Genomic DNA, 27,615 nt, shown 5'->3' on the forward strand with positions numbered 1-27,615 from the left:
ACACCAGAAACATACACAGAGCAAACAATGTAGCAGTGAACAGAGCACTCTACATACCAGGGCCCTTAGACGAAATGCAAAGGCAGGGCTTGTTGTTTTTTTGTTGTTGTTTTTTTGTTACATTTGTACCCCGCGCTTTCCCACTCATGGCAGGCTCAATGCGGCAGGCAATGGAGGGTTAAGTGACTTGCCCAGAGTCACAAGGAGCTGCCTGTGCCGGGAATCGAACTCAGTTCCCCAGGACCAAAGTCCACCACCCTAACCACTAGGCCACTCCTCTCTAAGTGATAAGCCCTTCAACACCAGAGGCACAGCTGCAGCAATCTCCTTGCCTCCAAACAGAGGCTTGACACACAGAGAAGTCAGCCCACAGGAAGGAACAGCGGGAGCCATCTTGGATACTGGCATAGAGGAGTCGGCAGCCATCTTGGAAAAGGCATAGCCCACACAGGTGAGGTCCAGTAAGGCAATCAGCCACCCAGAGCCAGAGAGAAACTAAGACAGAGACAGACCAAGAGACAAGCCGAAGCCAGCACAGCCACTGACTCCCAGAAACAGGTAAGATGAGGGTGGCACGCCACAGACGTGACACGTAAATTGTTTTGTATCTTAGTCCTTTACATTTGGATAATGTAGGCTTAGGTATGATCGTGATGATCTGATTCTGTTTTCTGGTTGAAAAATCTATTAGGTCTGTCATGTATCCTGGTACTACGCCGTAGATAATTTCCAGCTCATTTTCGAAAGTGATCACCGGCCATCTTCAGACAGAAATCAGGAGATGGCCGGCCGATCTCGCAAAAGCGGCCAAATCGGTATAATCGAAAGCGCTATTTTGACACCATCGCCGCTTTCCTGTCGCAGAGCCGGTGAAAGTTCAAGGGGGCGTGTTGGCAGCGACGCGAAGGTGGGACATGGGTGGGCATGGGCGGGGTTAAGAAATGGCTGGCTTTAGCCCATAATGGTAAAAAAAAAAACCCGGCGATGAAGAGCATTTGGCCGCTTTTTACTTGGTCCCTTTTTTTTTCAGATCCAAGCTTCAAAAGGTGGCCGAACTGACCACATGACCACCGGAAGGAATCGGGGATGACCTCCCCGTACTCCCCCATGGTCACCAACCCCCTCCCAGCATAAAAAACAGGTTACAATACTTTTTGCCAGCATCAATGCCGTACCCACCTCCATGACAGCAGAATGTGTTCTGTCCTCCGACAGCCTTGCCTGCTTGTGATGTGGCTCTGGGTGAGTGTGCACCTTTTCTTTTATTTGCACTGCAGAGTCACATCAGCAATGCATTGTGGTGGGTATAGGTATTGGTAGTTGGTAGGGCTGTGCTTTTCCCTCTGCTTACTGGGTCAGAGTGTGCTCCGTTTTGTTTCCTGTTTATCCATGCGTGTAGTGGCCATTTTTGTAAGACAGTTTTAGATCCCTTTCCTGTGTTACCCACGTCAGAGTACATAGTTCTTACCTTGAATGGTGCTGAAAGAGGGCATTGTACACCATTGTGCCAGCTCTGACCTACTGCTAATCTTAGTACCAGGGGACTCTTTGCCAGTGGGGCACAACCTCTGATCTGCAAGTTAACTGTGATAAACGTGGTTATTTCAAGAAAGGACTTTTCAGAGAGATTAGTCTTCAGGTGTGAACTGGTGTGCTAAAGTTATACAGCAGCAATAAGTCCTAGAGGCTTATGCAGGTTCCCCTGGATCAGTTTTAGTGGGTGCAGTACATTTGTGGGTAGTGGGGTTGGGGGGCTCAGCTCCCAAAGTAAGGGAGCTATGCACATGGGAGCTTTCTGAAGTCCACCACAGTGACCCCTAGGGAGCCCGGTTGGTGTTCTGGCATGTCAGGGGGGCAGTGCGACTAAAATGCTGACTCCTCCCACGCCAAATGCCTTGAATTTGGCCGGGGCTTGAGATGGCCGACATAACTTTCCATTATCGCTAAAAAACGAAGCCGGCCATCTCAAACCTGGACAAATTCAAGGCATTTGGCTGGCCGGAACCGTATTATCGAAACAAAAGATGGCCGGCCATCTTTTTCGAAAATACGGGTCTGGCCAGCTGTTTGCAGTGCCGCCAAAATACATCGCCGGCCATGTATTTCACCGGCGTCGTTCGATTATTCCCCTCTTTGTGTACCAAAGTGCAGATTTGAAGATGAATCCGTTCTTTGATTGGAAGTCAATGCAACTTTTCTTGTAGGGGTTTAGCACTTTCGAATCGTTTTTTACCATAGATTAATCTGGCTGCTGTATGTTGGGCGGTCTGGAGGTTTTTTGTGAGTTGTACTTTACATCCCGCGTAATTCCGGTACAGTAATCTGCATGGCTTAGGACCATTGATTGTATTAGGTTTCAAAAAGTTTCCCTCGGGAAGAAAGGGTTTATTTGTTTGAGTTTCCACATTGCATAGAACATTTTCTTTGTACGGTATTTACTTGGTTCTCGAGTGTAAGGTTGCGATCGAGTGTGACGCCGAGTATTTTTAAAGCTATCTGAAGTAGGGAGTGTGTGTCCTGGGGTGCTTATAGTTGTGGGTTTGTACTTCTTTATGATGAGAGGATGAGGCAGTGTTTTTTTCAGTGTTCAGTGTCAATTGGAATGAGTTTGCCCAGGAGTCCCATAACGTTGAGGCCATCATTAATTTCATTGGTTATTTCTGTCAAGTCCTGTCTGAAGGGAATGTAAACGTCATCTACATAGATGAATGGGTTGAGACCTCAATGGACAAGGACTTTGCCAGTGGGATCATCATCATGTTGAAGAATACTGCTTGATTTTACCACAGAAAGCGAGCATATCAAATCCCATTCCGTTCCCCTTTTCCTTCCATTGTGGAGTTCTCCAGGGCTTGGTGCATGCATCAGTGTTATTGAATATTTTCCTCCGCCCTCTTGCGACACTCAGTCCGGAAACATTCAATTAAATTCTATTTCTGTGCAGATGGCATTCTCTTATTTCCTCACAGACCCAGACAGTGTTGATCTCTTCCTTCCAAAATGTTTCGATGCTATTTCAATTTGATTAGATAATCATCACCTTGTGCTTAAATCCATCAAATCCATAGCCTCCTGGATTACTGGACGCCCCCTTGTCTTTCACATTCCCCATGCATAAAGGGTACTTAACTTAGCCTTGTTGACTTGTTTCGCTATCTGGGAGTTCATCTTTTTGACCATGTAACACCACTCTTTTAAAAATATCACTGGCTTCCTATCTCTTTTTGAATTGAACACAAAGTACTGATTCTTACAAAGCCCTACACACTGACTCTCTGACATACCTAGCTTCCACTAGGACTTTGTGCTCCATCACGGAACATCATCTGTGCATTTCCCCTATTTTCTATGCCTAAATTTCATCCTATTACAAGCTGTGTTCTTTTTACCTTGACTTTCAGTTTGGAATACTTCGCCAAGCTGTGTTTTTACCGCGCTTCCTCCTTTGGACTATTTTTCTTTATGCAGTGAACTTCCCTATCTGAAATTCAAATTGGCCCCTAAAACACAGAAGATTAATTGGAAAATTTGGTGAATATTATTTATTTGATTCTTCCATACCAGCTTACCATAGTCCCCAAATTAACCAACTTTATCTTGTATTTATATCATTTGGACCTCTTGATTGTCCAATCTGGTTTCTAAATCTGTTGCCCTTCTAGAGGTTATGTTGTAAGACTCTGACACAAGGCCACAACAGCATTCCAAGTTTTTTTCTATCATAAACGCCGAAGGTCTTACTGGATTAATATAGACACTGTAGCTTCAGGGTTCACAGTTGGCTCCAAAATGGTACCCAGGATTTCAGTCAGCCACGTTGGAACACCACCAACACTGGTTCCAAACTCACCATGCACCACATGCCACTGTGAGGCCATCTCTTCCTTCAGTACACCTCCAGCAGCACTGCCCGGGGACTCTGAAAGAGAGGAAATAATGTCAATCGAAATTGCCTCTTGAACAGAAGATGCCAACCTTGGAACCACAGTGGGGTTCTCCAGGGGAACTCAGTTCTTGGAAATCAATAATCTTATATTCAGAGGCTGCTGGAGGCTCTGCTTACGCCCTTGATGAAGCAAACCATCCCCCGCTGATGTTGATCGCACAATAAAGGTTTCCAAGGTTGTGTGAATAGCAGAGGGAACTGTTGGGAACACAGAACTATGAGTACCATGTTTTCCCTTGTGTGTGTGTTTATTTTATTTTTTAAGGCATTGAAACCTAAGAAACAAAGGAGCCCTTGCATGAGTGTCCCCTTCAAGGTGCCATCTTGGCTCCCCTCCTGGAAAACTATATTTTAAGCATAGCTGTCCATACAGTTAAGCTTTCGTTATTGATGCAAACTTCACAGGTAGAAGCTGTCTTTGGAGTTTAGCCCTGAAGGAGCTAAATTTCAGTCTGCAAGGGGAGCTTACACTGTCGCCGAGACATGAGCCTGAAGCTCTTCATTTTTTCCACCTCTATCATATTTCTATTTCTTATTCAAGTCACTTATAAATTAAACTAAGAAGATGTTCATGTAATTAATTGATTCAGCCATCATTTTAATAGCTAATTTATATAAAATAGACATGTCAATTTACAATAACATCATCTGTAACTATTACAATATTAAGTCCGCCAGTGCAAGCCAACTGGCACTAGTCAACTCTGTTTGCCTCAGTTTTGAAATGCATCAAACTCTAAAATTAATCTTTAGAATTCTGTCCAGGAAAGAAAATTAGAAGCAGTCCTTATTCTAGTGTCCAAAACGGGCTCATTAAAGAAAAGACATAATTGTGAGAATGCATATTCATAAGTTTTAACTCCAGAATAAATAACATTTGTTGTCACTGTGGGCTTGCCAGATCTCTAGAAGCTAGATTTACAAACAATCCGCTTAGAATATTACCACACAGCTAACATGCATGCAATGTGTTATTCACCACAGGTTACTTTATGCAATGAAATCCACAAGAATGTCGCAAGCTGCAAATGTGCCCTGTGCGGCATGCCCCCAAGTACTCCCATTCTACCCACTTGCATGAAGTCAACAAGGGTAGCCAATGGATGGTGTGCAGTTTTGGCACCCCAGCTTCCCTTACACTGGCAGCACATAGCTAGCTATAGCCCTGGAAACCCATTTAATAAATTTAGCCTTAGTTGTGTTATTTTATCTTAATATGCAAGTGGAAATTTACATGGATGCCTCTAAAAAGGTCAAGCTTCCCAATTGAATTCAATATGGTAAGATGTCTCATTCCAGATTAGTTAACCCTTTAAAGCTAGCTGATAGATACCAGAAAGAGAGCTGAAGGTAGTGGAAGACCAGTAAATAAATAAAAAAATCAGTCACTATTCAAAAAGAAGATACATTGGAGGGCAAATTGGAAGTCTGAAACAGGATTTAATTTCACTTTTTTTCTGATTCCTCTTGAGTAGAATCAATAGAGTAAGAGAAAAAAAGATGGCATAGATAACTCATAGATGCCTTTGGAGTACCAGACAAAATTCAGAGGCAAAACCACCAGAAAAACAAATAGTACCACATCATAATAAATAAATACTTCAAATACATAAATACAGCATTAATATAAATAGAAATATAAAAATTATATAAAAATACAAATTGGTGAGAAAAATGATAATACATAGACATATAAAACCATTAAAATATAAACTGCATCAATACATTGTCGGGTTCTGAAATTATTCCATAATGGCATGATGAGCCAGACCAAAACCTCAGCATCCCATCCTTGACTATTGCCAGTCCAATCCACCTAAAGTATTTGTCAGATCCAAAATAACAAATTCCATTCTTTGCTGCTCATTCCCAGAAGCAGGAGGTACAGATACCTAAGGTTGTTTGACTCTAAGGGGCTCAATTCTGAAACATGAAAATGTCTTAAAAAAAAAAAAACAGCACAAGCAACAGATGGACATTTACCTTGGAAAAATGTCCAAATCACTATTTTCAAAGCACATTTTTTAGATGTTTTGCGGCCAAATCACAAGGGGGCATGCTAGGGGTGAGTTGGGGATGGGGATTTGGGTGTTCACACAACATTGATGTTTTTCTGCCATAATGGAACAAAGCAAAAATGTCCATGGCTAAAAGTTGGACGTTTTGGTCTGGACCTGTTTCAGTAAAGACTAAGGGTGTCTTTTACTAAGGCACATTCACATTTTTAGCGCACACTAAAATTGTGGGTGCGCTAAATGTTAGAGACATCAATGCATTCCTATGGGCGTCTCTAACGTTTAGTGTGCCGACAATTTTAGCGCACGCCAGTCCTATTAGAGCAGCAAGCAGGTCCCTGGAGTGGCCTAGTGGTCATTGCAGTAGATTGTATAGAAGGGAGCCCAGGCCCCTTCAAATTAGCTCTTCAAAACTTGCCAAAAACCTACTGTACCCACATATAGGTGACACCTGCAAACATAAGGGCTATTGTAGTGCTGTACCTTGGAGTACAGAAGGTTTTTCATGGGTCTTGGAGGGCTCACCATACAATAAGATGGTGTGAGAGCTTTAAGAGCCAGACAAAGGAGCTTTTAGCTTTACTGTTTAAATGTTATGAGTTTGTAACTGTGGGGGGATGTGCAGTGAGGTCTGTTACAAGGCTCCTGATTAGCTGTCTGAGGCCCCAGGGAGAGTTGGGAGGTCACGGTATATGTGAGGCAAGCCTGAGGGGCAGTGTGGAAGGTGGCCAATAGGAGCCAGGATCTGCTAAAGGGCACGGATTTGGACCAATGAGGTGGAAGGAAGCAGCCTGACACACAGATTGGCGTGATTTTCAAGCCAGTCAAGGGGACAGGAGGGGTGGAACTTCAGAAAAAGATTAGCAAGCCCAGAGGCAACCTGGGAAGGAGAAAGGCAAGCCCAGGAAAAGAGAGGAGGCTGCAAGCTTGCTCTGAGGAATAGAGAAGATCATCAGGGCAGGAGCATGCTGCTAGCAGAGACAGAGAAGGGCAAGCTCAGGCAAGAAGAGGCAGCTGCAGGCTGGAGGAGAAGATCTCTTCCAACCTGTAGCTCACTCCTGCTTGAGATTGGAGGACCCACTGACGAGCCCCGGATGACGAGAAAGAACTGGTGAAGCCTGTAAGGGGCCGGGCACCAAAGCAGACAGGAACAGTAGGAGGAGAAGGGGGTCTAGAGCGAGCAGAGGCAGAAGAGGAGCCGAGCTGCAGGGGAACAGGCGAGCTGGGGCCAAGAAAGGAGCTGTAGCAGTAGCCACAGAGGCCATGTCTCAGGCAAGAGAGAAGCAGAGGAGAAGAGGGACCATACTGGGGAGCTAAGACGTGTTGGGAGCAGTGCAGAGCTGAACAGAGAGCAGCATAGCAAGGACCCTGCATCCCTGAGAAGTCCACCCAGCGCATCCCTCCGTGTGTGTGCCTTGCCTGTCCAGAGAAGAGAAAGCCAGCCGTGTGGTTGCCTGTCCTGTAAAGAAGAGGCCTATCCGGAAAGGGAAGAAGCCCTACAAAGAGAGAGAGAGAGACATCCCTCTCCTCAGCACTGAGTGCCCAGACTCCCAAGGAACTGTTTTAGAGTGTCTACTAGCGTGAGTGTTTGCCTCAGGAGGATCCAGCACAGAAGCCTGCTGGTTCGAGTGTCACACCTAAGCGAGCCTGCCCTGGGGAAGGAGCTGGCCCAGCCTAAGTCTCGAGCCCTTTGAGTGCCTGCAGTTAAGGGCCTGCCTTTAGGAGGTTTAGTTTAGCAGTCCATCGGTTTTAGTAGAGGGTGTATATCAAAATAAAAGAAAAAGGGTCATGTATTGGGAGGGCTAGATAGGAATTTCCCTTGCTTATCTTTTTGTTTGAATTTAGTTAGCCCACAAGGTCCCTTGCCAAAGAAAATACTGTTTGAGGTTAGCACACACAACAAGCACAGGGAGTCAGGATTTTCATTTTTTGAGTTATTTGAGTCAGAAGTAGGTATCCTGGAGTTCCTGAGCTGGTGAGCTGACCTCGCCAACCGAGGAGACGTGGATGTGGAAAAGACCAAGGTACCCAACGCAAGAGAGCAGCAGTGCATTTGATACACCGGTAACATTATTGTGTGCACAAATTGGGAAAAAATATATATATATACTAGTAAAAAAGGCCCATTTCTCAAAAAAAAAAAGAAACGGGCGCTAGCAAGGGTATCTTGTAATGAAGATTGTTTTTAAGGTTCTCGTCGAAGCAATTTCTCCTCTCTCCCCCGCCTTCCCTCCATGTCCAATGATTCTTCCCTCCCCTCCGTATCCCGTGTTCTCCGAGGACAAGCAGGCTGCTTGTTCTCACGACTGGGTTGACGTCCACGGCAGCCCCCACCAACCGGAAGAAAACTTCGCGGGCGGTCCCGCACGCAGGGCACGCCCACCACGCATGCGCTGCCTTCTTCCCGCCTGTGCAAGACCGTTCCCGCTCAGTTTTTTTCCGTTCCGTGCTGGAGAGAGACGTGTTCCCGTCTCTCTCTTAGTCAGCCCCGGAAGCCGGTTTGTGGCCTAGCCGCGGTTTTTTCTTTCTTCAATTCGCGTTCGCGTTTACTTTTCTTTCAAAAAAAAAAAAAGAGTTTTCCTCGTCGTTCTTAGCCGCGAGGGCACGTCGTGCGATCGTTTATTCTTTTTTGGGTGTGCTTTTCACCACCACCATCGACGATTTTGACTTCGACGACGCGATTTTTCCGTCGATGTCCTCGAAGGTCCCAAGCGGATTCAAGAAGTGTGGTCGGTGCGGTCGGCAGATCTCGCAGACTGATACTCACGCTTGGTGCCTTCAGTGCCTCGGCCCGGAGCATAATTCCAAGGCATGCACCTTGTGTCTCGGTTTAAGAAAGCGGACAGAGATGGTGAGGCAAGTTCTACGGGACCGTCTTTTTGGAACTTGCGCCGGCCCTTCAACGTCGGTGTCGACGGCTGGGTCTTCGGTACTGGTACCGATGTCGACGAAGTCGGCGCTGACTCTGGCATCGACCCCAGGAGTACAGGTACCTTTGGCCTGCCGGTGACGGCGGTGGTGAGCGGCCACGCGGGCAGTCTGCCCCGGCCACTCCCGCTGCTCAGGGCCATCGGGACCGAAACCTGTCGGATCAGATACCTCGAGGCTGGGGGGGCTCCACCTCCTCCTCGTCTTCCGCGGAGCGCCGATGACGGGCATCGCAAGAAAGCCAAGAAGCACCGTCATCGGTCCGCCCACGGCGCACGGGACGGCCAGCTCCGGGACATCGAGGGACGACTCGACGCCCAGGAAGCGGCAGTGCCGGGAGGAGCGTTCCCCCTCAGTCGAAGAGGTTTCGCTGCGTGGGTCCGCGGGTATCTCGGTACCGTCTCCTGGACCCGAACAGCTTCTGGCACCGGCACCCACACCGGCCCCCCCGCCTTTCTCGACAGCGGGCCTTGAGTGCCTCCGAGCCGTCCTTCCCGGGATCCTGGAAGGTCTGATGCGCCAGGCTCTGCCGGCACCGGGGGGTGCTTACGCCCCCGGCTCCGTTGATAGAGGCGCCAGCGGGCTCTGGCCCGATGTTGAGGCCGCTGACGCCGCTTGCGGCACTGGTGTCGATCGCCACTCAGGTGGAGTCCCCATCGACATCGATGGAGGGAGCTTCGTCCCCAGCCAGCACGGGAGTCCACCGCTCGACGCCATCATCGAGGACGTGGTTCCTCACAGTCGAGACGGGCCCGGTTGAGGTCTGAGCTGAGAGAGCTCATGTCCGACACCGAGGAGGAGGACCCCAGATATTTCTCCTCAGAGGAGTCTGTGGGCCTTCCCTCCGACCCCACTCCTTCACCGGAGAGGAAGCTCTCGCCTCCTGAAAGCCTCTCCTTTGCCTCTTTTGTCAGGGATATGTCTATCATCATTCCCTTCCCTGTGGTTACCGTGGATGAGCCGAGGGCGGAGATGCTCGAAGTCCTCGACTATCCATCACCACCTAGAGAGTCTTCCACGGTGCCGTTGCACAATGTCCTTAAGGAGACACTGCTTCGGAACTGGTTGAAGCCACTATCTAATCCCACCGTTCCCAAGAAAACGGAGTCCCAATACACGATCCACACAGACCCAGAGTTGATGCGGCCTCAATTGCCTCATGACTCGGCGGTCTTGGATTCTGCTCTCAAGAGAGCACAGAGTTTGAGGGATACCACCTCAGCACCCCCTGGGCGGGAGTCTCGCACTCTGGACTCGTTTGGGAGGAGGGCCTACCAATCGTCCATGCTCGTGACCCGCATCCAATCATACCAGCTCTACACGAGCATTCACATGCAGAATAATGTGCGGCAACTGGCGGACCTGGTCGACAAGCTCCCTCCGGAGCAGTCCAGGCCTTTTCAGGAGGTGGTCAGGCAGCTGAAGGCGTGCAGAAAGTTCCTATCCAGGGGTATCTATGACACCTGTGATGTGGCATCTCGAGCTGCAGCCCAAGGTATAGTGATGCGCAGACTCTCCTGGCTGCGTGCCTCTAACCTGGACAACTGCACCCAGCAGCGGCTGACTGATGTCCCTTGCCGGAGGGATAACATTTTCGGCGAGAAGGTCGAGCAGTTGGTGGACCAACTACACCAGCGGGAAACCGCTCTCAACAAGCTCTCCCACCGGGCGCCTTCAGCATCCACCTCTGCAGGTGAACGTTTTTCCCGGACCCGGCAGGCTGCTCCCTACGCCTACAGCAAGTGTAGGTACTCCCAGCCGGCCCGAAGGCCTCCTCATGCACAGGGACAGTCCCAGCACGCTCGTTCCCGTCAACAGCGTGCGCCTAAGCTGCCCCCTGCGCCTCCACAGCAAAAGCAGGGGACGGGCTTTTGACTGGATCCATGGGAACATTGCCGCCATCAAAGTAGCCGTGCCGGACGACCTGCCGGTCGGGGGGAGGTTGAAACTTTTTCACCAAAGGTGGCCTCTTATAACCTCCGACCAGTGGGTTCTCCAAATAATGCGGTGCGGATACACCCTGAATTTGGCCTCCACTCCACCAAATTGCCCACCGGGAGCCCAATTCTTCAGCTCCCATCACAAGCAGGTACTTGCAGAGGAACTCTCCGCCCTTCTCAGCGCCAATGCGGTCGAGCCCGTACCACCCGGGCAGGAAGGGTAGGGATTCTATTCCAGGTACTTCCTTGTGGAAAAGAAAATAGGGGGGATGCGCCCCATCCTAGACCTGAGAGACCTGAACAAATATCTGATCCGAGAAAAGTTCAGGATGCTTTCCTTGGGCGCCCTTCTACCCATGATTCAGAAAGACGATTGGCTATGTTCCCTGGATTTAAAGGACGCTTACACTCACATCCCGATACTGCCAGCTCACAGACAGTATCTCCGATTCCGTCTGGGGACACTGCATTTTCAGTATTGTGTGCTGCCCTTTGGGCTCGCCTCTGCACCACGGGTGTTCACAAAGTGTCTCGTGGTGGTTGCGGCGTATCTACGCAAGTTGGGAGTGCACGTGTTTCCGTATCTCGACGATGGGCTGGTCAAGAGCACCTCAGAGGCAGGAGCTCTTCGGTCCATGCAGTGCACTATTCACCTTCTGGAGCTGCTGGGGTTTGTCATAAATTACCTGAAGTCCCATCTCTAGCCAGTCCAATCTCTGGAATTCATAGGAGCTCTGCTGAATTCTCAGATGGCTCAGGCCTTCCTTCCCGAGGCGAGGGCGCAGAATTTCCTGTCCCTCGCTTCCCAGACCAGAGCGTCTCAGCAGGTCACAGCTCGGCAGATGTTGAGACTCCTGGGCCATATGGCCTCTATGGTCCATGTGACCCCCATGGCTCGTCTTCACATGAGATCTGCTCAATGGACCCTAGCTTCCCAGTGGTGCCAAGCCACCGAGAATCTAGAAGATGTCATCCGCCTGTCCGTCAGTTGCCGCAATTCGCTGCACTGGTGGACAATTCGGACCAATTTGACCCTGGGACGTTCATTCCAAATTCTGCAGCCCACGAAGGTGCTGACAACGGATGCATCTCGCGTGGGTGGGGAGCTCATGTCGATGGTTCCTCCCGGAACAAGATCTTCAGATCAAGCTCCTGGAGCTCCGAGCAGTCTGGAACGCACTGAAGGCCTTTAGGGATCGGCTGTCCTACCAAATCATCCAAATTTGGACAGACAATCAGGTTGCAATGTATTACATCAACAAGCAGGGGGGCACCGGATCTCATCACCTATGTCAGGAAGCCGTCAGGATGTGACGTTGGGCTTGCCAGTTTGGCATGCTTCTCCAAGCAACATACCTGGCAGGCGTAAACAACAGTCTGGCCGACAGGCTGAGCAGAGTCATGCAACCGCACAAGTGGTCGCTCCATTCCAGAGTTGTACGCAAGATCTTCCGAGAGTGGGGCACCCCCTCGGTGGACCTTTTCGCCTCTCAGACCAACCACAAGCTGCCTCTGTTCTGTTCCAGACTACAGGCACATGGCAGACTGGCGTCGGATGCCTTTCTCCTCCATTGGGGGACCGGCCTCCTGTATGCTTATCCTCCCATACCTTTGGTGGGGAAGACCTTGCTGAAGCTCAAGCAAGACCACGGCACCATGATTCTGATAGCGCCTTTTTGGCCCCGTCAGATCTGGTTCCCTCTACTTCTGGAGTTGTCCTCTGAAGAACCATGGAGATTGGAGTGTTTTCCGACCCTCATATCGCAGAACGACGGAGCGCTTCTGCACCCCAACCTTCAGTCTCTGGCTCTCACGGCCTGGATGTTGAGGGCGTAGATTTTGCATCGTTGGGTCTGTTTGAGGGTGTCTCCCGCGTCTTGCTTGCCTCCAGGAAAGATTCCACTAAGAAGAGTTACTTTTTCAAGTGGAGGAGGTTTGTCGTCTGGTGTGAGAGCAAGGCCCTTTAACCTCGTTCTTGTCCTGCACAGAACCTGCATGAATACCTTCTGCACTTATCAGAGTCTGGTCTCAAGACCAACTCAGTAAGGAATCATCTTAGTGCGATTAGTGCATACCATTATCGTGTAGAGGGTAAAGCCATCTCTGGAGAGCCTTTAGTCGTTCGCTTCATGAGAGGCTTGCTTTTGTCAAGGCCCCCAGTCAAGCCTCCTGCAGTGTCATGGGATCTCAACGTCGTCCTCACCCAGCTGATGAAGCCTCCTTTTGAGCCACTGAATTCTTGCCATCTGAAGTACTTGACCTGGAAGGTCATTTTCTTCGTGGCAGTTACTTCAGCTCGTAGAGTCAGTGAGCTGCAGGCCCTGGTAGCTCATGCTCCTTATACCAAATTTCATCATAACAGAGTAGTACTCCGCACTCACCCTAAGTTCCTGCCAAAGGTGGTGTCGGAGTTTCATCTTAACCAGTCAATCGTCTTGCCAACATTCTTTCATAGACCGCATACCCGCCCTGCTGAACGTCAGTTGCACACATTGGACTGCAAGCGAGCGTTGGCCTTTTATATGGAGCGGACACAGCCCCACAGACAGTCCGCCCAATTGTTTATTTCTTTCGACCCCAATAGGAAGGGGGTCGCTGTGGGGAAACGCACCATCTCCAATTGGCTAGCAGATTGCATTTCCTTCACTTACGCCCAGACTGGGCTGACTCTTGAGGGTCATGTCACGGCTCATAGTGTTAGAGCCATGGCAGCGTCAGTGGCCCACTTGAAGTCAGCCACTATTGAAGAGATTTGCAAGGCTGCGACGTGGTCTTCGGTCCACACATTCACATCACATTACTGCCTCCAGCAGGATACCCGACGCGACAGTCGGTTCGGGCAGTCGGTGCTGCAGAATCTGATTGGGGTTTGAATCCAACTCCACCCTCCAGGACCCGATTTTATTCTGTTCAGGCTGCACTCTCAGTTAGTTGTTCTTCGTAGGTCAATTTCTGTTATGCCTTCGCCGTTGCGAGGTCATGAGAACAAGCAGCCTGCTTGTCCTCGGAGGAAAGCGAATGATACATACCTGTAGCAGATGTTCTCCGAGGACAGCAGGCTGATGTTTCTCATCTACCCTCCCTCCTCCCCTTTGGAGTTGCGTTTTACTCATTCCTTTGCTTGTCAATCAACTGAGCCGGAACGGTTGCGCACAGGCGGGAAGACGGCCGCTCATGCGCGGTGGGCGTGCCCTGCGTGCGGGACCGCCCGCGAAGTTTTCTTCCGGTTGGTGGGGCTGCCGTGGATGTCAACCCAGTCGTGAGAACAATCAGCCTGCTGTCCTCGGAGAACACCTGCTACAGGTATGTATCATTCGCTATTCTGACCTCCTCTCCATGTCCATCGATTCTCCTGTGCCCTGCCCTCCCCTCCATGTCCCGCGATTCTGGCCTCCCCTCCATGTCCAGCGATTCTCTTCTGCCCTGCCCTCCCCTCCGTGTCCCACGATTCTGGCCTCTCCTCCATGTCCAGCGATGTCCTCTGCCCTCTCCTCCGTGTCCTGTGATTCTCTCCTCCCATCCCCTTCATGTCCATCGATTCTCCTCTACCCTGCCCTCCCATCCGTGTCCCGCGACCCTCTTTTCCCATCCCATCCATGTCCATCGATTCTCCTCTGCCCTGGCGTCCTCTCTATGTCCATCAATTCTCCTCTGCCCTGCCCGCCCATCCATGTTCTGTGATTCTCTCTCTCCTCCCATCCATGTTGATGCTCCTCTGCCCTGCCCTCCCTCGATTATGTCCTACCCTCCATGTCCAGCGTCCGTTGCCTTCACTTGTCTTGCTTGTGTCCATAACATTCTGATGTCAGCAAGCCTCCAGCGTTCCTTTCCCTCTCACTGTTCCGCCCTCTGACGTCATTTCGTCTTTATGTGAGGGCATGACAGTGAGAGGGAATGGAACGCTGGAGGCTTGCTGTCGTCAGGATGGTACGAACCCGGACAGCCAGCCAGCCATGGAACGTTGACGGTACAAATGATTAAATTAGATGTGTCATCTGAGTACAATAATTGGGGTTGTGTACATGTTTGGGATGTTTTATGTTATTGCAGAAGTGGGGTCGGGGTCTTGGTAACTGTAATTGTAATTTTGAACATCTTATTGCCTTTGTAACTTATCGCAAAGTATTTAACACCTTGCACTATTTTTTATGTAATACTAGGAAACTTTAACAATTGGTACCAACTTTAAGGAGCATATCCAAATGTTTCTATTTGCTTTACCGTTTAATAAACTCTAATATAATAATTTGCTCCTCCAGCATTCCAATGTGTCTCACTGGGATCGTAACCACCTGCTGACATCACTCCTCCAACGTTCTACTCCAACGTTCCAATGTGTGTCACTGGGATTGTAACCACCTGCTGACGTCCCCCCTCCAACATTCTCCGTCCCCCCTCCCTCCCAGTTCCATGGGACTCTGGAACTAGGAGGGAGGGACAGAGGGAGGGGGGACCCTGGAAATGGGAGAGAGGGAGGGGGACACGAACTCAGAGGGCCTGGAACTCAGAGGGAGGTGGAGGGGGCAGGGGAGAGATGCTGCACATGGATGGATGGAGGGGGCAGGGCACAGAGGACGTTACCTGCATATGGATGAATGCAGGGGAGGGATGGGACCCTGAAACTCGGAGGGAGGCAGGGAGGGGACGACCCTGGAACTCAGAGGGAGGGGACGACCCTGGAACTCGGAGGGAGGGAGGGAGGGGGACAACAACCCTGGAACTCGGAGGGAGGGAGGGAGGGGGGGATGACCCTGGAACTTGGAGGGAGGGAGGGCCCTGGCACACACTCTCATGCTCACACACACACTCTCTCTCTCTCACAAACACACTCGCACCCAGTCTCACTCTCTCTCTGTCACACACACACGCACATTCACTCTCTCTCACACACACACTCTCTCTCACACACACTCTCTCAAACATACACACTCCGAGGAAAACCTTGCTAGCGCCCATTTAATTTGTGTCAGAAATGGGCCTTTTTTACTAGTCTTTAATATTGTCAAATCCCTTGGTTGTGTGGCGTTTATTTGGGAACCCTATTTGAAACCGTGACATTCCTATATATTTATTTCTTTACTTATTGTAATTACCTGCTCCACCACTAGGGGGTTTACACTTGTATGGAATGAAGTTCACTGAGAAGACATCACTGCTGTTTCATTACTATGGTTAGCCCAGAAACCAGTTTGCCTTTGGTGGAAAATTGACAGATCAGTAACATATGACAGCAGTTGTTCAAGCACAAGTTTTTCTGTTATTTTAGAAACTGTGCTGAGATAGGCCTATAATGCAAGGGCACCAATGGATCTCTGGACGGATTTTTTAGGAGAGGGGCCACACTAGCTCTCTATCAAGAGGGAGGGACATTACCCATAGCTAAACTGGTTGAAACCAGATGAAGAAGAAGAGGAAACTATCCATGATGCGGCAATTTTAACTAGCTAGAAGGAAGCAGATCCAGAAGACAAGTTGTGAGATGCATCCGACCCATCAAACTTGAAAGAGAAGTGAGAGATGGAAGTTTAAATGAACCCCACAATGTACTCAATGTAGGTGAATCAAGTGGTGCTTCTCCCTAAGCATACTGTTCGTTCTCTTCTCATCGTTGTGATCACTCACCTTGACACTTGTAATTCTCTATGGGCCTTGTTTACCAAGGTCTGCTAGCATTTTTAGTGCACGCTAAATACTAGAGACACTCATATATTCCTATGGGCATCTCTAGCGTTAGTGCATGCTAATTTTTAGTGCTGTAAAAACACTAGCGCGCCTATAGTGCGTCTTAGTAAACAGGGCCCTATATGAGGGTCTACCTCTCTACTCTTTAAAACTACTGCAGCTAATGTAATCCACTGCTGTCTTCCTAGTGCATAACTCCACACCTTTTGATCATGTCACCCTTGCTCTCCAGTCTGGGCATTGGTTACTCATCTCTGCTCACATCAAATTCAAGATGTGAGAACCACAGGTTGGTGACTAGTGGTAAATCAAGGTGCAGTAAAAGCTTACCTTTTATCGCATCTTGCTAACTTGCCCCATAATGCCACTGAATATCCCCGCTAACCGCTAAAGCCAAAATCAACTATTGTATGGACAATCTGGGGGCGGAGTCAGCAGTTAATTTAACTGGCCAAATAAAACCTCATAAATAGTCCTGTCTTTGTTTAGTTTAACTTAACCACTTAAAAGCTGAATATCAGCACTTATCCTGTTAAGTACTATCCATCGGCACATGCCTGAATATTAATGCTAGAATTGGCCCAGAACTGAATATACCGGCATAGTTTTGGCAGTAGCAGTCAGTGTTTTAAAAAAATGCTAACTGCTGTCAGCTGAATATAGCCCCCAAATTATTTTTGTACTTTTATTGTCTGGCTATTTAATTTTTCTAATCATGTTGGTCCCATTCTCTGGTTTCTGCTTTTCTCTGTCCTTGAATCCCCTGCTAGAGTTTCCTGTCTGTTTGTCATTCTTACTTCTCTCCTATCTTTTTCACTTCCTGTACGACATCCATCTCCAACAGTGATTTTTTTTTCCTTTCAGCTTTCTTCGATTTGTTTTTCTGTTTTTCTGTCAATTTAGATTTCATTCATTCTTACTAGACAGCAAAGTGGAGGGGGGCACATTTTGCCACATTCCCTGCTGCAACCCCTTTTATTTCTTGCCTCTGCTGCTGCTGTTCCCTGGAAGCTGCAGCAGCCACAGAGGTGGCAACAGGAAGGAGGTGGGGAAGGTCAAATTTGGGACTGGGGAGGCTTAGCTTTCCTAGGCTTTTTATATGGGGTGTCTTTGCTCCTGTCCCAAGGTTTTTTAATTTCCTCAGGAATGTCTTATGAGGGACTTCCTCAAATGCCTTTTGAAAATCCAGTTAAATTAACTGACTGTCTTTCATCCACGTGTTTATTTACACCATCAAAAATTCTAATTAATTCTAGAGATGAGCTTGAACTAAATTAAACCAAAAGGTTAATAGGGTTAAATATTGACTGTGCACCCCTTTCCTTCCTCATAAGTATTCCTTATCTTTGGGATACCTTTCTGTTCCTCTTCGACATGTCTGCATTATCTTGTGCTATTCCCTTTAAATTCCCCATTTGATTATTTTTGAAATGTCTGTCACTATGGCTTAGCTGTATATTATTGAATTAATACATAGGGAACAGTGGTATTAATCACACGATCAAACTCTTTAAATGCCTACTGTAAAAGCAATTATTTGTGGTAGCTGTTCCAATCACACATTCATCCATATGTAATAAAAATCTGTTTAAATTATTCTACAATTTTTAAAATCTTTAGTACTGGGTAGGCAAAGCCTCAGAGTTGTTGGGTAGCTTTACTCGTATTCACAGTGCTTCAGCTTCCTTCCCTTATAATCAGTGGCTCAAGAACGTCCCCATTTTTTATTTTATACTTTTTATTTTAACTAATCAGAACTGCTACCATAACTTCTTTATTGTCTCGGAATTAAATTTTCACTTACTGTATCTGTGCATCTTTATACTTTGATATTCAGTAAATGTCTCTCAAACAGCTTTATGTGCATACAGTTCTTCCTCATTCTTACACCTGACACTGTTAGTGCTTCGTGGCAATATCGCCGCTGTGTCAGGGATTGTCTTGAATTGATTGCTGCTGTTGCTTAATTCTTTTCAACCAATGCTTATATTCTGATGCTGGGGGTCAGAGCAAGTGTTGAATCTAACTGTATTCCAAGATTCCTGACTTGTGATTTGATGGGGAGTTCGTATTTCCTGAAAGAGATTTTGAAGTCGGGACCATTAAAAGCTCAGTTTTACTTGGGTTTAGGCAAAGTTTGTTGTTTTTAGCCCATTCTTGAATTGATGTTAGACATTCAGATATAGAACTGAGTGTCCATTGACCAAATTAGCTCGGCTAGTGGCTTGACATAGATATTGAACAGAATAGGTGACAGTATCGATCCTTGTGGTACCCCACCGGTCAGTGCTCATAGTGGTGATGAGGTGCTGCTGAACCATATGGAATGTTGCCTCTCTGGTAGATAGGATCTGAACCATGCAAGTACTGTTCCATTGATACCTGTTTCTGCCAGTCGTGCTAGCATGATATCATGATCCACAGTGTCAAAAGCTGCTGAGAAAACTAGCAGTACTAACTCCAAGGCAAATCCCCTGTCTCAGCTTCTATGAAGACAATCTAGTAGGGATGCATAGACAGTTTCTGTTCCATAACCTGGTCTGAATCCAGATTGACATGAATCTTGCCAGTTTCTGCCTTCTAGCTAATCATGAGTTTAACACAGTCTATTTGTTGTATAGGTTTTCCTACAAATAGGATGTTATATATAAAAAGCCTTTTCTGTGTTTTAAAAAAAAAGTGCAAACCTATGTAAAATTACCCCTAACAAATTGCTGTTATACATTTGTACCTTCTGTTTTTGTGGGCTGCTGATCAAGAGCAAAGTGCATGCATAAGTTTTTGAAAAAGAAATCTATACAAGTTGTTTCCCACCTCTGACTTAAATACATCCTAGTGAACACATCTTTTAACCCTGTCTGAAAGTAGGCACCTTGTGAAAGGCTGGTCATAGTTTTGGGCACTCTGAGGGGAATTATCAACCATGGCAGTATACCAAGGGTTATCACCCTTAAGGTACTTAAGGAGCTTAGAATGGGGTCAAACCTATAATATGGCTGCTCAAGGTGGGCCATTCACCCACGAATTGGAAACTGCTGGCATATAGACAGCAGCCCAGATCTGGAATGTATGATTAGCAAGAGCTGGAGAGGAACTGAATTTGAGTTTGCACTCTGGTACACAAAGGCATATGAATAAACAGAACTTGCAATTTGCAAGAATTGAAGCAGAACTGAAGTCTGAACAGCGCTGCAGGCTAGGAATTGAAGAAGGAAGTGACAAGGCTAGAAAAGGGATTGGAGGAATACAGGAACTTCAGGCCTGGAACTTGACTCTGAAAACAGGTGATGAACAGATAAGCCTGCAGTAGAAAGACTTGACAACAAGGAATCGGTATGGAAGGCACAATAGCAAGTAGAGTGGTTAGCCAGGTGTTCTGCAAACAGCTTTGGGCTTCTCAACAACCCTTTTCATTGAGTCCCAGCTACTCCTGATACTTAGGGCTGTGACCTTGGGTTTGTCTTGCGCAGTCTTCTCTAGGTCACTAGGTTCTCTGAAGTTCAGAACTCTAGGGCTGACTTGACTGAGACCTCCATCGAAGGTTTGCCCTGATAATACATTTTAAAAAATTGTCTTCGTAAACTTTGGGACAAAATGTTAGAAATAAACATAATGGAACAAATGTAACATCTAAACTTTTTAATGTGTGCATTCTCAGCCAAATCTTAATTGTTTTGGTAATTTGAAACATGGTGCCATTAATAAAAATGGACAGTTTGAATTCTGCTTTGATTTCTGTAGCAATACCAAGATATCTTTCATTTATATTATGAATATATTTAAGTCATTGAAGTGTCCACTAGCAACATATGTATGTGTGTGTATATATATATTTTTTTCTTTTGTGCTTATACTATCCATTATATCCAAGCATTCGATCACACAATTATATTATTAAAGAGAATTGCAAAGAAAGGTCTTGATTAATGCAGTTAATATGTCTCAATATCTTTACTTTGTTAGTAAATTCAATATATTTTATTTAAGCAGATTTATATACATACTGCAGATTAACTTTTCCAGGCAATCTTCACTCAGCACAAAAAGACCAGATGTATGGGAATTGTAAAAAATCAGGATATGCATAAAAACTGTTCAAGTGCATAAAGCAGCCCCATCTGGAAGGCATCTAACAGAAATGAAGTTGTACAAAACCATTCCATTGATAATAAAGCTAATTTTTATGGGTCTGACAAGTATGTAATTATGTTCAGTGGTGCTTTTCAGATTTTATCACAGTCAATAAACCGCAGTGGTAATTTCATTCCCATTTGACATATTTACATGGAAACATTTGATTGGAGGAATTAGTAACCCTGAAAGCCTTGATAGATATGTTTTAATGATCTGTGACCTCCACAGCCCCTCATCTGTTTATTGTTGCAACAGGCGAGAAGTCATTCCTGTGTGACCTCTGTGGCTTTGCCGGTGGGACACGTCATGCCCTTACCAAGCATCGGAGGCAGCACACAGGTTAGTAAGCCTGCCTTTTTCTGTTAATATCTTCTATACAGTGGGGGAGGAAGGAAGAGACAGGAGATGACACTCAAAATGGGGAATAAATCCAGCAAAATAAGACTGCAGCATAAACAGTATGTGAATTTTTTAAATATATAGTCTGTGTATGTTGATTCTGAATCTGTTCTTAGATTTAAGGAGACAGATAAAACAATGAATTTAAAAATACCAGTCTTCTTTGGGAAATTAAAGCATGCTAAAAGCAATATTTCCAAGGCTTAGATAGATTACATTCCTTTAGCTTTGTCGACAATCAGCTACACACATTCCAGCTGACTATTAGATACTGTTTTTTCACAAATTCTGTGTTCATTGACAAAGTTTTTGCTGCTTTTGTTGCCTTTTTCCAGGTTAAAAGTGATAATATAGCACTGAGACTTCAATAGCACAATTAGGGACATGTTTACTAAACTATGGTAAGATTTTGCACTTGTACCTTAAGTGCAGCACTTGAGGTCCAGAAAGTGCAAAGCCTGCATGGTATGCAGAGGGCTTGGCAAGCTGCTGCCCTTCATTTGCCACACAGTAAATGCATCAGCATATAGCACAGGTACTTCAGCAGTATTTACCAGTGCATTCGCTGCAGCCCCTTAGATTATAGGGAAACCATTTCTGATCTCCCTAACATCAGTCAGCCCTTTCCTCACCCAGATACACATTAGTACCATGCCCTATCTCCTCCCCATGTCCCACATTCCGACGTTCATCAGTGTGATTCCCCCACCTTCTCATGAAGTCTCTCTGGTACATACTAGGGAATAGTCCCTCGTGTCTAGGGTCTCAGGGCAGAAGTGATCCTCTTGTCCTCTTCAGCTCCAGGTTCAGAATTACAGCTATATATTTTAGTGGTAATCTTGCAGTACTACCACTAGAGGTCAATCTGCCAAATAAGGAAATTTCAGAGAACAATAAAACCCATTACTGGAAAAGAGAATACAAACTAATGATCACAAACAAAAAGAATCTCAATATAAAAAATGTATCACACAAAACCAAAGCAAGTATATCAGTACATTTTTAATTGTTTTGTGGGACATATCAGTAAAGGAGCCACTCCCATTTGAGCAGTATTTAAAGCCAAGATAATAAAATGAGTGCCGGTATTCTCATTATCTTGGCTCCAGAGATTGCTCATATGGGAGCAGCTCCTTTACTGATATGTCCCACAAAGCAGTTAAAAATGTATTGAAAATTACTAATATACACACGTTGGGTTTGAGTGATATAAAAGTGCCATGCATAGTGTATATACACTTGTATATGTTTGACGGAAATAAGGACATTTAGCAGAGTGACCTCTTGCAGTACTATTAGACTACCACTAGAGACCATAGCTTTCATTTTGAATCTGGCAGGTGTGAATGCAGGTCGCTCCTACCCTGAGACCTTAGACATTTTAGGCAAGTCATAAAACCTATCTTTTTTACCACTTTCCCTGGCTAGTAAGCACAGTCTGGATGGGGTATGTCAGGTCTGCATTGCCTGCATGCTCTTGGCCCCTCTGGACTATTTGTTGTGTCTTTCCATATTTTGTTTCCCCTTTCCTAAATGGTTGATGGACTTCCATTTCTTTTTTCTTTGATATTTCAATATTATTGTAAGCTTCCCTAATATATGGTTATGAATGGCAGTATTGCAAACGGAAACAAACATAAATGTAAACATGATACTGATGTGTTTTGGGAGGTGGCGGAAACGGCTCATTGATTCTAGAGGGATGGGGGGGGGGGGTTGTCATTAAAACCTCCTATGGGAGGCTTCTGGCGGAGCGGCGCAACCAAACACACAAAGGATCTGGGAACCTTTTATCACCTGTATATAATGTAGCTGGAGATAGAAGTTGGGAGCTCAGAAGTTGGGTGGGATGTTTAGGGGGGGAGTGGGGAGTATTTTGAAAATTTATAAAATATTGAAGTTATAGTTTGTTATACTTTGCGGATTGGAGCAGTAATATGCACCTGGAATGTATTTACGTATATGTTGCCTTTTACATTGCCTTCTGTATCATCTGTTCTAATTGGTAAAGACTTCATGCAAATTTTAAAAAAAAACCCTCCTATGGGGAAATTGTACTAACCTAATGCATATACTGCCACAGTGCCTCTTGAGGATGTGTTTTTCACCCGTGCCATCAGCAGCTTGATAATTAGCACACATTTACTCATCGTCTGCTAACTGCTAAACGTTGAAAAGCACAAGTCCATAATGGAAGAAATAAATAAACGTATTCCAATATTCAAAAATAAACAAAAAAAGTTTAGAAAAAGGACGCACTGCAAATGTCATAGATATTCTGGGATAAACATCTCCACCAATCGGACATACACTGCGCAAGATGTGCATCACCGGTACTGGTACTCGCGTCAAGAAAATGTACACAGCACAACTTTGAGGCACACCAGTGCCGGTACAAGAAGATACAGCGTGAAGATCCTGCCCTCATCTGGGCCCGACATAAGTACCACTGACATTGCCCCCCCTATAACAGCTCTGTCCTAGATCAAGGCCTGAGTATGCAGCTACTCTCATTACAGTGTGTCCCCAACATCCATATCCACTAGAATATGCTGCAGCCAACCCAAACTTGCGAGATGACATCGAAAGGAAGGGGGAGGGAAAAGGGATGTTGGACAGCACTATCCTGTGACCCAAAGAAAAGTAGCCAACATGTCACACACCTATCAAGCACATAGCAGCAATTATGGCAGGGTAAATAAAACTGTAACCAGAAAGAACCACAGTGGGAATCAAACCCATGTCCCCTGCATTGAGGGCCCACAGCCAAACCCCTACATCACACATGTACCTGACAAAGCAGACACAAGGAGGACAGTACATTGACCACAGAGGGCTGTGAGAGCACAAACTGTCACCCAAATGGATGGTCCTGCATGGGCCACACCCCATATTGATTATATATAGCATTGTGAGGTTCGGTGTTAGGCATGCTGCTCTGTAAAACATCCCTCAAGGCCCAAGCTGGAGACCCTTCAAACCTCTACATGATAGTGGCACACAAACCTCTCCTTAGGGAAATTAACACCTATGCGTACCCCCTCCCCCTTGCTCATCCCAAGAGTATGCCCATGAGTCATAGGGTAATCTGCAGCCACTGGCATCTGTGAAGGCCCCAAACTAGCTAACCTGATTACATCACAGATAGATGCCCCCAAATGTAGGTTTCCTATCTTGTTGTATGTAAAATGCCATTTTCAAGGGGGTCCCAGTAGAGGTGGCCAGAAAGATGGGAGGATCAAACAGCCTCCCCTGCCGTCTCCCAGCATGGGGACGCACACATACCCACATCCCTGACAAGAGCTGTAACAATGGCTCCAGCCAGGCAATATTGCAGTGGCAAACTACTTTGCAGCCAATGCCTGCTCATTAAGAGCCCTCCAGCAGGGCTAGGACCCATCTTGCATGCTTCTAGGGAGAAAAACCCTCAGAGGAGAAGCATCTATCATATCCTTGCCTCTGTGGTTCCCTGCTATGTCATCTCATTGGTGCCAGAGATCAGAGATGTTCCCTGGGTAACAACCAGCAGCCTCCAGCTGTCCCTGTCCTTGTCTCTGCCTTCCAATAGCCAGCTGCACCACTATACAAGCCATGTAGGATGTGTTGATCTAAATTGCGAACCTTGTAAACATATAGGTCACCCTCCAGCTGCTGCACAGCTAGCCCCACACCAGCCAGCTGATGCACAGCCAGCCCCGGACCAGCCAAATCCATAGCAGCCAGCCCAAGACCAGCCTGCAGCTTTGAGGACCTGAGAGGAGGTGGTCATGGGCCATGGCTCCTGGGCGGTGCCCCTTTTCTCATGACAGGGCCACATCTAGCAGGTGGATGTTAAGGAGGAGGATCCCTGGAGGGACCAGCAGCCCCCCCCCCCCCTCCAAGGCAGCAAAGTGGCACATGTTTGTATCTCAACGCCCCCCCCCCCCCCCCCAAGAAACAGCTGCCACATCTGTGGTAGAGCCTACCCTCACAGCCAACCTAACCCAGCTTTTACTGCAGGTCACAGACCTACGCACAGATGTGTAGCAGGAGCGGGGAGCCATAAGAATCATACAGGGACAAATCCTCAATGAGCTGAGGATGCTTAATGAGGAGCAGTGGCAACCTGAATGGAGGCCATGGACTGATTTTGTTTGCCATTAACATTGTTTGCATTTTTATTTATTTTACAACATTTACAGTTATTTCCATACAAAGGTATCTGCCTCCACTCTCAAAAATATGTGAACATTCCCTGATCTGTAAGGCTAACAACTGCTGTACATAAGTACATAAGTAATGCCATACTGGGAAAAGACCAAGGGTCCATCGAGCCCAGCATCTTGTCCACGACAGCGGCCAATCCAGGCCAAGGGCACCTGGCAAGCTTCCCAAACGTACAAACATTCTGTACATGTTATTCCTGGGATTTTGGATTTTTCCAAGTCTGTTTAGTAGCGGTTTATGGACTTGTCCTTTAGGAAACCGTCCAACCCCTTTTTAAACTCTGCTAAGCTAACCGCCTTCACCACATTTTTCGGCAATGAATTCCAGAGTTTAATTACACGTTGGGCGAAGAAATATTTTCTCCGATTTGTTTTAAATTTACTACACTGTAGTTTAATCGCATGCCCCCTAGTCCTAGTATTTTTGGAAAGCGTGAACAGACGCTTCACATCCACCTGTTCCACTCCACTCATTATTTTATATACCTCTATCATGTCTCCCCTCAGCCGTCTCTTCTCCAAGCTGAATAGCCCTAGCCTCCTTAGTCTTTCTTCATAGGGAAGTCGTCCCATCCCCGCTATCATTTTAGTCGCCCTTCGCTGCACCTTTTCCAATTCTACTATATCTTTCTTGAGATGCGGCGACCAGAATTGAACACAATACTCAAGGTGCGGTTTAAATACTCCTACACAAGCTCTGGGAAAGGGAGACTGTAGTCCTGGGGAGGGGAGTGGGCCTTCAGTGGAAACATTCAGAGCAGCTTTCTCTTAATGTCAAGTGCTCTACCAGAGGTGTGCTCAATCAAAAGGTATCCAATATGCCCTGCATCACAAGAAGGCCCAGTGGGAATTGAATTTGCCAACTGCAGGATGCCATACTACACCCCAAACCATTATGCTAGTCATCCAGTAGCTTGAAAAAAGGTGACAGCGAATGTGAAATGGGCTGCCCCAGCCAGCAATAGCCTTTGAACCAAGGTTGTCCACTCCAGCATCTGACACAGGTATAAGGGGTATATAGAAGCTGCAGGTTCCACACTGGGGGGGGGGGGGGGGGGGAGCACACATGACTGCAGTCTCCCCTTCCACTTCCTTCTCCTAGATCATGGCTGTGTGGCATCTGTGATTAGGGCCTTTCGTGACATGAGACCTTGGGCCAGATATGCCCCTGCCAGTTCCTGGGGGCACACCAGCCATTCAAGTGATGAGGAGATGCCCAAGGTAGCTCAGAGATGGGCAGGCAATGAAACAATGATGATGCTGGTGTTCTTGTGGCTCTTAATTATATTTATCCTCTGTCATCTATGGGGGGGAACAGGATTCACAGATGTGTGTGTATTTGTATGTGGACCTTGTGGAGTGCGAGACATGGGTGTGGATTCTGAGGGAATATTGGGGGAGGTAGGGTGTTGACGTAAGTGGGAGAAGTGGGTATGGGGGTTAGGACTCCCAGTACTACTTACCTAGGAGCCAGCCACCAGTGATCTCCCATCAGTCAAACCTGCAGTAAATTCCAGAATGTAGCAATATTTATGCATTGTGGGTGGACCCTGGATAGTGAGCACACAAATCCACAATCTCCCATTGGGTATCGCACATGACCTGCATGTTCATGGAATGATATGATTTTCTGTCCCTATAGTTGTCCTTATGTGCCCAGGTGGGGTTGGGGGATCTGAGTGCAGCATGTGTGAAGTCAATGACGCCAGTGACTGAAGGGAAATAGTCTATGGTGTAAAACTGAGCCATGTTGTTCTGTAGGGCCTGGGCAGTAGTGGGGAAGGTAATACAGTCTGAGGTGTGGATGAGGAAGGCATCAAGAAACTGGGCAAGTCAGTTGGAGATGGCGGGCTGGGTGAGGCCTGCATTGACTACTAGCACTGACTGAAAGGCGAGTGAGGCAGTGACCTTAAGGTGGACTGGCACTGGATTATTCCTATTTGTCCTAGCCTGGAGGAGAGGTTGTGCTGTATTGCAACTCTATCAGAGTTGTATCTAGTAAAGCATTGCTGCTCAGTGAGGTCCATGAAACGTGTTCTGGGCCTAAATACTCTGGGGTTGGGATATCTCCTCTTGGGCCTCCCCTCCAAACCCTCATCCACATCCAGTAAAGCATCAGTTTCAATAGCACTTGGTGCAAATATGATTGACGTGCAGGTGTCCCACCACCACAGGTACAACCCATTAAGCCCAGTATCACGTTTTTCTTTACAGTACAAGGAAATAATTTTCCTATCCATTATCACAAACAAATGTACATCACGTAACACTGCCTATCTGACACCCACAACATGCCGTCAAAATTCCCACCCTCAAAACCTTTTCAGAGAATATTGTACTTAAATAATTTTTTTTGTTTGATTATA

At 46.8% G+C, this 27,615-nt stretch overlaps 1 protein-coding gene across 1 annotated transcript in view; it reads left to right on the forward strand.

Moving 5' to 3' along the window:
* Positions 1-27,615, forward strand: part of ZNF407 (zinc finger protein 407) — a 918,238-nt gene that overhangs the window by 548,655 nt on the left and 341,968 nt on the right. The window contains 1 exon segment of the mRNA XM_030211702.1: positions 20,901-20,984. Within this exon segment, the coding sequence (XP_030067562.1) occupies positions 20,901-20,984 (84 nt within the window).

This window comes from Microcaecilia unicolor, chromosome 1, assembly GCF_901765095.1.
Source record: "Microcaecilia unicolor chromosome 1, aMicUni1.1, whole genome shotgun sequence".
Classification (NCBI taxonomy): domain Eukaryota; kingdom Metazoa; phylum Chordata; class Amphibia; order Gymnophiona; family Siphonopidae; genus Microcaecilia; species Microcaecilia unicolor.